The sequence below is a fragment of the Oncorhynchus keta genome, chromosome 35 (genome assembly GCF_023373465.1).
Source record: "Oncorhynchus keta strain PuntledgeMale-10-30-2019 chromosome 35, Oket_V2, whole genome shotgun sequence".
NCBI lineage: Eukaryota > Metazoa > Chordata > Actinopteri > Salmoniformes > Salmonidae > Oncorhynchus > Oncorhynchus keta.
The window spans coordinates 57746009-57757486 of NC_068455.1; the positions used below are offsets into that span (position 1 = coordinate 57746009).

The following is an 11478-nucleotide window of genomic DNA, read 5'->3' on the forward strand; positions in this document are numbered from 1 at the left end:
TTTTGCAATTCGTTCCAGTCACAGGCAGCAGAGTACTGGAAAGAAAGGCGGCCAAAGGAGGTGTTGGCTTTAGGGATGATCAGTGAGATACACCTGCTGGAGCGCGTGCTATGGATGGGTGTTGCCATCGTGACCAGAGAACTGAGATAAGGCGGAGCTTTACCTAGCATGGACTTGTAGATGACCTGGAGCCAGCTGGTCTGGCGACGAATATGTAGCGAGGGCCAGCCGACTAGTGCATACAAGTCGCAGTGGTGGGTGGTATAAGGTGCTTTAGTGACAAAACGGATGGCACTGTGATAAACTGCATCCAGTTTGCTGAGTAGAGTGTTGGAAGCAATTTTGTAGATGACATCGCCAAAGTCGAGGATCGGTAGGATAGTCAGTTTTACTAGGGTAAGTTTGGCGGCGTGAGTGAAGGAGGCTTTGTTGCGGAATAGAAAGCCGACTCTTGATTTGATTTTCGATTGGAGATGTTTGATATGAGTCTGGAAGGAGAGTTTACAGTCTAGCCAGACACCTAGGTACTTATAAAAGTGGTGATCCTATATGTATATATTTCAGTCCTTGACTAACCATTATAACCACTGTTATACAGTTGAAGTCAGAAGTTTACATACACCTTAGCCAAAAGCATTTGGCTAAGTTTTTCAAAATTTCCGACATTTAATCCTAGTAAAAATTCCCTGTCTTAGGTCAGTTAGGTTCACCACTTTATTGTAAGAATGTGAAATGTCAGAATAATACTAGGCAGAAGGATTTATTTAAGCTTTTATTTGTTTTATCACATTCCCAGTGGGTCAGCAGTTTACATACACTCAATTAGTATTTGGTAGCATTGCCTTCAAATTGTTTAACTTGGGTCAACTGTTTTGGGTAGCCTTCCACAAGCTTCCCACAAAAAGTTGGGTGTATGTTGGCCCATTCCTGCTGACAGAGCTGGTGTAACTGAGTCTGGTTTGTAAAGCCTCCTTGCTTGTACACGCTTTTTCAGTTCTGCCCACAATTTTTCTATAGGTTTGAGGTCAGGGCTTTGTGATGGCCACTCCAATACCTTGACTTTGTTGTCCTTAAGACATTTTGCCACAACTTTGGAAGTATGCTTGGGGTCATTGTCCATTTGTAAGACCCATTTGCGACCAAGCTTTAACTTTGTGATTGATGTCTTGAGATGTGGTTTCAATATATCCACATAATTTTCCTCCCTCATGAAGCCATCTATTTTGTGAAGTGCACCAGTCCCTCCTGCAGCAAAGCACCCCCACAACATGCTGCTGCCACCCCCGTGCTTCACGGTTGGGATGGTGTTCTTCGGTTTACAAGCCTCCTCCTTTTTCCTCCAAACATAACGATGGTCATTATGGTCAAACCGTTCTATTTTTGTTTCATCAGACCAGAGGACATTTCTCCAAAAAGTACGATCTTTGTCCCCATGTGCAGTTGCAAACCGTTGTCTGGCTTTTTTATGGTGGTTTTGGAGCAGTGGCTTCTTCCTTGCTGAGTGGCCTTTCAGGTCAATATAGGACTCGTTTTATTGTGGATATAGATACTTTTGCACCTGTTTCCTCCAGCATCTTCACAAGGTCCTTTGCTGTTGTTCTGGGATTGATTTGCACTTTTCGCACCAAAGTACTTTCATCTCTAGGAGACAGAACGCATCTCCTTCCTGAGCGGTATGACGGCTGCGTGGTCCCATGGTGTTATACTTGCGTACTATTGTTTGTACAGATGAACGTGGTACCTTCAGGTGTTTGGAAATTGTTCCCAAGGATGAGCCAGACTTGTGGAGGTCTACAATTATTTTTCTGAGGTCTTGGCTGATGTCTTTGGATTTTCCCATGATGTCAAGCAAAGAGGCACTGAGTTTGAAGGTAGGCATTGAAATACATCCACATGTACACCCCCAATTGACTCAAATTATGTAAATTAGCCTATCAGAAGCTTCTAAAGCCATGACAGCATTTTCTAGAGTTTTCCAAGCTGTTTAAAGGCACAGTCAACTTAGTGTATGCAAACTTCTGACCCACTGGAATTGTGATACAGTGAATTATAAGTGAAATAATCTATCTCTAAACAATTGTTGAAAAATTACTTGTCTCATGGACAAAACTATAGTTTGTTAACAAGAAATTTGTGGACTGGTTGAAAAACTGGTTTTAATGACTCCAACCTAAGTGTATGTAAACCTCCGACTTCAACTGTATATATTATGTTTCACGCAATTCTCTATTGAATGAACATATTTGTCTAATCCTTGAATGAATGAATTTTATGTGCGCAAGCTAGTACAATGCTAGCTAAGCGAACACTTGTTAGTGCCTAGCTTCTAATTCTAAAAGTAATTTCAACACCTGTGCTGTTGGTGGCAGTAACACAGCGTCCTCTCTCTGTCACCAATTGACATCATGTCTCATCTCACAGTGTCTATTGGAAGAAACTGAAATACTTATTTGCTTATTGGGTGTATTGTATGTGCTGTATATCAAACAAGTTGCATAACCACATGCTTTTAGAATGTTGAGTGGCAAATTTACATTATTAAATGTACATTATACATTATACATAGAGTACCACAAAATGAGTCACAATACCCATAGAACCAAGCGGTCAAACAGGGAAATGTTTCTAATGGTTTTTCCACCATTCACTTCTTTCTCCCATAAGGGATTTTAGAAAAATATATGGTGGAAAAACGATTGGAACCATTTCCCTGTTTGACCACTAGGTTTTATGGGTATTATGACAACTCCACTGTGGGGCTCTATGGATGGATGTTTTAGATCTTATGTTGGAGAATTATGAAAGGACAAATGTTGTTTTTATAGCGTCTTATTGTTAATGGTTTGTCTGGACTGGGGAACATGTTTAGTGTCATTCTCTCTCTCTTTCACAACAACCCTGTTCTCTCTGCTCTGCTTTTTATACCCCTAGCCCACCAATCCATCATTGTCCCCCACGATGAAGTCGGGGGGGGCATGTGAATCTGTCTCCGTCCTGTACGTTCATTCATACGTTTTTATCTCAGACAGCACTGGCCTGATTTTGACGAAACTTGGGTGAATGATGCATCAGCCATTTACAAATTACGCTGATTGCCCAGATAATGGCGCTATAACAAGAGACGGAAAATGCAAACTTTGAAAGTTCACGGCCCTCACACGGTTTTACCTAAAGTCATGAAAGGCGATACATCGGTCCCTCTCGTCCAAAGGAACACATTTACCTTTGGATCCATAGGGTCCACCATGATGTATTTTCCTCAATTTAGAATTTTGTGAAAAACAATTAAAATGCTACTCTTTTGGCACCAATCTGCATGAAACTTGATTTACAAAGGTCCAGACCAGTACCTAAAACAACATTGCCGCAATTGACCAATACACATTCATGTGGGCGTGTTCTGGAACATAAATGCATATGAATCAGTCAAGAATATTCATATTGTAACACAATTTGGTATACGTGCTGCAAACAATGTCAAGACTCAACATATGCAAGAACATTAATATCAGTGGTGCCATAACGGGCACATGTTTATATATTTTGATCTGTTTGACTCAGAATGCTGAAATTGGTCTTGCCATAGTTTTCTTTTTGCCTCCATAGAGTCTACGGGAGTGGACAAGTGTCACGTGTGCTTCCTCTCCGGCCTCTAGGTCACCAGGCTGCTCGTTTTGGCGCACACCTGTCACCGTCGTTACACGCACCTGCGCGTCGTCAGACTCACCTGGACTCCATCACTCCCTTGATTACCTGCCCTATATATGTCACTCCTTTGGTTCCTTCCCCAGATGTCATTGTTTCATGTCTGTGCGTTGTTCTTGTTTTGTATTATGGTCTGTTTATTTTATTAAAACACTCACTCCCTGAACATGCTTCCCGACTCTCAGCGCACATCCTTACAGAATGAAGCATCATGGAGTGTTTTTTTCGAGTTAGGTGGGAATGAAGTTGGGTCTGGGAGCTGCTATAGGCTTTCATGCCTCAGCCCGGATCGACAGGCTCTCATGCCTCGACGGGCTCGCTGGTCTTTCATGCCTTCGCCAAGATCGCCAGGCTCCCTTGCCTCAGCCGGTCTGTCAGGTTCCCGCGTACCAGCCGGCGACAGGTTCCCGCGCATCAGCGGGGGTGACCGGTCCGCTCATGATCCCGGGCATCGTCCTTTGGGTTGGCGTTCTGCGCCTGGAGCCGTATGCGCCGGGGACGGGGTACGGTCAGTTATGCTCTCCAGCGCTCTGTCGTCATGCTCCTTCGTCTTAGCCGGATTGACGGCTTTCCTGCGCCTCTGCAGAGGTGACCGGTCCGCTCCTGTTCCCTGGGATCTTCATTTTGGTCGGCATCCTGCGGCTGAAGCTGCATTTCGGGGAGGAGGTTGTCACGCGTGCTCCCACTCCGGCTTCCAGGTCACCAGGCTGCTCGTTATGGCGCACACCTGTCACCATCGTTACGCGCACCAGCGCATCGTCAAATACATGGACTCATCACTTCCTTGATTACCTGCCCCTTTGGTTCTTTCCCCATGCATCTTTGTTTCTGTTTCATGTTCTTGGTTTTTATTAAATCACCCACTCACTCCCTGAACGTGCTTCCCGACTCTCACCGCACAACGCTACGCGTAAATCCGCCTGCCAGCCACTGCTTGTCCACTAAGTCATGGCAGCCCCAGGTAAATATGTTCTACATAATTTAATTATCATATTATACTGGGGTTGTTTTTTCTCATAAATTGCATCTTTGCAGGTAACTGTCTGTGTTCATCGTCCCCTTTTCAGTACATGACTGACGTTACACACAGAAGTTCAACTTTTGGCTTTGGCTGTATAAAGAAAGTAATCGCCGTCTGCTCCCTTTCAACCTAGCATAGAATTACATTTTGTATTACTTAAACAATATAACTGTTTTGGCATCTCAAACGCCTAAGATGGTTGGTCTTTGCAAAATAACTATTTTGGATGTAGCGGTTGTCAGCTAGGATGCTAATGTACATTGACAGGCAGTAGCAAAGGCTATCCAAAAAGCCTTGGGTTAGTTTAAAAAGTATAATACAGTTGATTTGCGACAATTAGACATTATCTTAGCAGGACACTCGTATGAGCCTCAAAATCCAAAGGTAGTCAAATTCACCCTTAAGCAGCATGTAGGCGTTTTTGGAATTCGTTACATTACCATACGTTTTGCAAATTCGTAACATATAATACGAGTTGTTATTCGTGACACATACGAAAGGGGTGATGGACATCTACCAATTATTTATTTAACTAGGTAAATCCGTTAACGTTATTTACAATGACACCGGCCAAACCCGGACAACGCTGGGCCAATTGTGCGTCTATGGGACTCCCAATCACGGCCGGTTGTGATACAGCCTGGATTCAAACCAGGGGGTCTGTAGTGACGCCTCTAGCGCTGAGATGCAGTGCTTTAGACCGCTGCGCCACTCGGTTACCATGCGAAACGTACAAAATGCTGACACCAGGTTGGTGTTCTGCCACCAATTTGTGCCCAATGCCCTCAAGCTGCAATGTTTGAGAACACAAAGGGGTGTAAATGTGAATCTGTTTGACATCACAAACGGTGACTTGAGCCTCTCCTGAATGAATAGATAACTGAACTGGTGTTTTTCTTCACCAGGGTTGTAATCATTACTTCACACCTTAGCTAATGGAAAACGTTTAGAAACGGAAACAAGTTTCTATTGGACAAATTCAGTTAGGTCACTTCCCATTGCGTTCTGTTGGGTTCCTAGTGAATACACCCCTGCTTCTACTCCACATTCCTCGAGGCTCTCAACTGAAACTTTACCCTCTCCCGAATTGTTGAAGTCGGAAAAAGGATGTATGAAATGTCTTATTTCAATACTAAAAAAGACCATCCCAATTTTGACAAGTCAATTCATGTTCTTACATTTAAATGCACAATGTAAAAATGTTCTTTGCTTCCAAAACAAAATATCTTTACTTTCAGTAGTTTACAAAAAGGGAAAGTGCAAACATCTGCTGCTCTCAATCTCCCCACTCTTGGTCTAGGTGTCTGTAATCCAGGAGCAATTTTTCAGTAAAAAGAAAGCTAGTCAACCTTTTTGTTTTCCTACCTTAGAGGTGGAAATGGGTGCAGCGATACATCTGGGTGATTCCATGCCAGCGTAGCCTGGAAATATTTTTGGAATCTCAGATTGTTCTGGCAAGTGTCACATAGTAACTTCATTGGGAGGAAGGATGATTGACAGTATTTACATTTGTATCACAAACCATTTTTGAGAAAATCATGAAAGTGGCAATTTTAGTCCCTTTTTAGACCTATACATGCCCTCCTGTAAGACCTATGATCTGTGAAACGTGCATATGATAGACATCTTGTAACTACTTTTATAGTGTTTTTAAGTATGGAGTTGTCTAGATTCTGAAATGTCATTTTTCACCATTCAAAATATTAATTTTAAGTACCCATTTTGTGTATTTTTTTAGACATTGTTTGCCATCCAGCCACTGCCTGATAAGAATAGTAAGCAGTGGTCAAAATCCTTCGACTGGAATTCGATTCTGAGCAGGACGACCGCAGATTCTTGACAACAGTTAATCACAAATTCCCCTGTTGCACCATAATGAAACTCCCCCTGGGTATTTTCCCCAATAGGATTTTTGTAATGCTATTATTCCTGTGTATTCGAGATAAGAAAAAGCTTGCTGTGTAAAAGGCTAACTACGTTGCTGGAAGCTTAGATTATGTGAAATTACTTTTGTTCCTTGCAGTTTCCATTGAACGAGTGGTACGTTGTGGGGAGTCCATTGGTGTCCAGCAATACGGCCCACTTTTGTTAATGCCATACAATAATTTACTTAATGCAGAATCTCCAATGCATGACCTTTAATAACACCAGTTCACACTCCCCACATTTGCATCCATAACTCCATATTCATGTTTAGCTTTTTACCAATATGAATGTATTATAATACTATTTCATCAGGTTACCCATCCCCTCACCAGGGTCCTGGAAGTTACTCCACGGCACCCTACCCTGTTCCTCATGGTGGGTATGGTGACCCTAACAATGCTCCCCCACTGATTGACTTCCATATGGGCTACAACCACAAACAACTCCACCCAGGCCAGCATGTGATGCATCAGCCTGTGCCCATGCCCGAATATGGGGTACCTCAAATGGGCCCAGGCTATGGTGGTCCTGGGCCTGAATTCGGTGCACCTAACTCGGGCCCTCCTGCAGCCATTTCCCCAACCCCTACCCCTGCAGCAGTTGTGCCTGTTGGAGTTCCACCTGGTCTGGAGTACCTAACACAGGTAGGTTTGCTTGGAGAGAGTATCACAACAGGCTGTTAAATACACTGATTTCACAAACATCCCTCTGCATGGCAAACATACACACAGGGACTTCTGAATGGCACAGCGGTCTAAGTCACTGCATCTCAGCCACAGAGGCATCACTACAGACCTTGGTTCAGTCCTGGGATGTATCACAACCCGGCCATGATTGGTAGTCTTTTAGGGCGGCGAATAATTGGCCCAGCGTCATCCGGGTTAAATAAAGGTAAAATACACAATCCATATCTCAAGGCTTATAAGTCCTTTAACCTGTGTGTGTGTCCCCCCCCCCTTCATCTACACTGATTTAACAGGTTACATTAAGGGATCATAGCTTTCACCTGGATTCACCTGGTCAGTCTGTCATGAAGGATGTTCCTAATGTTTTGTACACTATCTCATACTCTGTTCTGCGTTTCAGATTGACCAGCTCCTTGTACACCAAAAAGTGGAGTTGCTGGAAGGTGAGCTTGCTAGTCTTATTGGAGTACAGAGAGAACAGAAGTAAAGGCATTGTAAAAATCGATAAATCATGAAAGTGACCACCGCCAAACTACTGTTTTCCTGTTTACGTTCCTGCGTTTGTCCTCTCACCTTCCCCACCATCCCCTCTTCCTTCTCCTCCCTCCGTTCCCCTCTCCTCAGTGTTCATTGGCTTTGAGACCAACAACCAGTACGAGATCAAGAACAGCCTGGGTCAGAAGATCTACAAGGCCAAGGAGAAGAACGACTGCTGCACACGCAACTGCTGCGGTGCCCTGCGTAGCTTTGACATGAAGATCAAGGACAACATGGACCGTGAGGTCATCCGCCTCATACGACCCTTCCGCTGTGCCTCCTGCTGGTGTCCCTGCTGCCTGCAAGAGGTACGATGGGGCACTGAACCCTGAGACAAATATTTGACTATGTAACCAGGAAAGAAAATGCATAAAATCATCATTGAGTCTTGATGTGTTAGGAGTAAAGGGACAGGTCACCTAAAATGCAATTATTTTATTTATCCTCAGGTTAGCATTGCTATACAACACTGTATGAAGTACAAGTTAACAATGCTAATGCTAAAAATAAACTCTTGGACTCAAAGCCATTTTGTACTGTCCTACCAAATCCTTAGTGTCTGCTTTGTAAAGATCTATGAATGACGCTGAATGGTCCTTTTGTCAGTCCAAACCCTCTCCCAGACTGTCTTGATCTGGTGCCATCTCTTCACCTTTCAGCTCTGTCTCTAGTGAATCACATTTTCTGGCAGGTGAACCACAGTACATTCTGACCTGTGGCATTATTTAGAACTCTGGATCTGGACCCGCTCGGGCCCCTGATAGGATCTCTGGTATTCGGGTACAGGTGGAGCCGTGAAGTATAGTACATTTCTAAGGTCCCTTATGACTGCAGTGTCAGACATTAGTTCAGTGTCTATGGAGACACAGCCCCACAGTTACCATGTGAAGCATATTACCCTTGTCATGATAGTGATTGCAACGCCAATATCGGACACCAATGCACTCATCAAATCAGTGCCATATTACCTGCTGAAGCAAGCTTTGCAGTAAGCCAAGCACATGCTATTTAAAGCCACAGTGTACAGACCAAAGCCTGATTGTAAACATGGTCAAATACCTTTCAAATGTGTCCCTCAGCTCGAGGTCCAAGCCCCGCCTGGCACCACCATAGGCTATGTGTCCCAGGACTGGAACCCCTGCGTGCCCAAGTTCTCCATCAAGGGGGCCAACACAGAGACCGTAATGAAGCTGGAAGGACCCTGCTTTGCCTGCAACTGCTGCGGGGATGTGAATTTTGAGGTGAAGGGTCATACAGTTTGGGCTTTCTTTCGGTGAAATCGGTTCATAACAGTCCTATTTAACTGAGAACAAACCTTATCTTTGGACTTCTTTTAGACCAGAAAAGATTGGCTAAGTTACCCTTTTGTCTACACACTCATCTAATCCTTTCAGAAGTAGGGATGTGATGAGGTGCAGTGGGCAAATCTTTGTCTCTGACCCATGTGTTTTGCTGCACACTCGTAGCTGACGGGGGAAGATGGAGGCAAGCCCATCGGCCGCATCAGTAAGCAGTGGGGTGGCCTGATAAAGGAGGTCTTCACCTACACGGACAACTTTGGCATCCAGTTCCCCATGGACCTGGACGTCAAGATGAAGGCTGTGCTCATGGGTGCCTGCTTCCTCATCGTAAGTCCCATTTGTCTGTTAAAAAAAAAAATTGAATCACAGAACTTGACACGTAAGTCCTATTACTATGTTGATAAGAGGAAATTTAGTTGACATTTCTTCTTTTCTGCCTCACAGGATTTCATGTTCTTCGAGAAGGACTGAGCACTTGAGTCAAACTCTCTTTCTGTTGCCATTTGCAATCCCCCCCTTTTTTTCTGATTCTGTTTGATACTCCTTCATTATTTGAAACCTTAGAGGAAGCTGCCAATCCTAGAACTCTTTCTGTGTCACACGTGAGGTCTTATCTGATGAGCTTACATAGACAGAAACAGTCCAGAGGCTATCCACCCGAATGTAAGAATCAGCAACTGGGCTATAAGACATAGTAGGCCTTAGTTGTCTTTCATGGGTTTCTCCACTCTCTCCACTGAGTTTCTGTTTTTTGCATTTGTTCTTGGTTATCTATGTACATTTGGGGGTTCAGAACTATATGGAAACTTTACATGTTCTTCAATACTTTTTCAGTATTTTCTTTTTAGTCACTGCCATGGCAAGTATTTCATCATACCAAACTGCTTCAGTTGCAGTATTACATTCTAGATTCTTTATTTTAGTGTTAAATTATGATTACTTACTGTTAATCATTACTTACTTACTGTCACCTGTCAAATCCACTTCAATCAGTGTAGATGAAGGGGAGGAGACGGGTTAAAGTAGGATTTTTAAGCCTTGAGACTGTATTTGTGCCGTTCAGAGGGTGAATGGGCGAGACAAAAGATGTGTGCCTTTGAATGGGGTATGGTAGCAGGTGCCAGGCAAACCGGTTTGTGTCAAGAACTGCACCGCTGCTGACTTCTTCACGCTCAACACTTTCCCGTGTGTATCAAGAATGCTCCGCCACCCATAAGCCACCTTGACACAACTGTGGGAAGCATTGGATTCGGCATCCCTGTGGAACGCTTGTAGAGTCCATGCCCTGACGAACTGAGGCTGTTCTGAGAGCAAAAGGGGGTACGACTCCAATATTAGGAAGGTGGTCCTAATGTTTTGTACTCTCAGTGTATGTTTTTCCAGGTCTCAGTTGTTCCTTGACGAGCACCATTCATTCACGCTGTCAAACATTTTAATGTTACTACTTCTGATAGTAACTATAGCCACTGGGGAAGTGGGAGAGAGTGAGGTGGCTGCCATCTGAGTCAACATCTTTTTTTTTTTTGCAGCAGCAGTGATGGTCAGTGATTCAAGGAGCTATCATCATTAAGTAACATAATTGATGCGAAGCATTGAGTATTTACATTCATCCACTTAAAAAACAACAACTTTGTCCCAGAATCAGTTACCTGCAGGGCACACCTTTATGAAGGAATGTGCTTACCTGACTTAAGGGACATAGTGAAGAGTTGCGGCCAATTTCTTGGTAAACTGTTTCCTTTGGTGTTTAAATAGTGTCATTTTGTTCATGGGGTGAGTATGATGACTCTGCACTGTTTAGGGAGAGTGTTATTTCTATTAGGCAATAAGGGTCTGGTTTCAAACAGTAGTGCTGAAGATCAGCGTGATTGAAATTTAAATGCAAGATTTCTGCATTTGCATTAAACACTGCATATGTCGGCTCAATCGAAAATGACTTTTTGAATTTCAACCATGCGTCTCTTCGGCACTACAGATTGAATCCAGCCCTGGGTCAAACAGTTGTGGTAAATAAAGCAGTTTTGTACCCTTTTTTTCCATTCTGCGTGACCTGCATTTTTACACTTGCGTCTCGATTCAATCCGTATCGCTGGAGAGCTTTGCTGCAGCGCAAAATACAGTTAAAGCCAATGTTCCTGCACTGACGGTCAACGCCGCTGATGCCGGCTCAATCGGAAATGACACATTTCATTCCAGCTACAGCATGTCAGTGTTACGGATTGAATTGAGTCTTAGGTCTGTGATTCAATCCGATCACCTCTTTCTGGCTATGCATCTTTTTAAATGTAATGGTTCCGCATTT

The 11478-nt window shown here is 43.6% G+C and overlaps 1 protein-coding gene across 7 annotated transcripts in view; it reads left to right on the forward strand.

Annotated features, from left to right (window-relative positions):
* Nucleotides 1–11207, forward strand: part of LOC118368696 (phospholipid scramblase 2-like) — a 32896-nt gene extending 21689 nt beyond the window's left edge. For 2 of the 7 annotated variants that reach the window (XM_052497166.1, XM_035753008.2), the window contains 6 exons: nucleotides 6965–7296; nucleotides 7739–7781; nucleotides 7963–8183; nucleotides 8955–9116; nucleotides 9342–9503; nucleotides 9621–11207. In XM_052497166.1, coding sequence (XP_052353126.1) covers nucleotides 6965–7296; nucleotides 7739–7781; nucleotides 7963–8183; nucleotides 8955–9116; nucleotides 9342–9503; nucleotides 9621–9647 — 947 coding nt within the window. In that variant the 3' untranslated portion in view covers nucleotides 9648–11207. Of the gene's footprint in view, nucleotides 1–3604; nucleotides 4667–6464; nucleotides 6618–6964; nucleotides 7297–7738; nucleotides 7782–7962; nucleotides 8184–8954; nucleotides 9117–9341; nucleotides 9504–9620 lie in introns of those variants that run through there. The other 5 variants (XM_035753007.2, XM_035753006.2, XM_035753009.2 and 2 more) reach the window with 5 other exon arrangements.
* The last annotated feature ends 271 nt before the right edge of the window (nucleotides 11208–11478 follow it).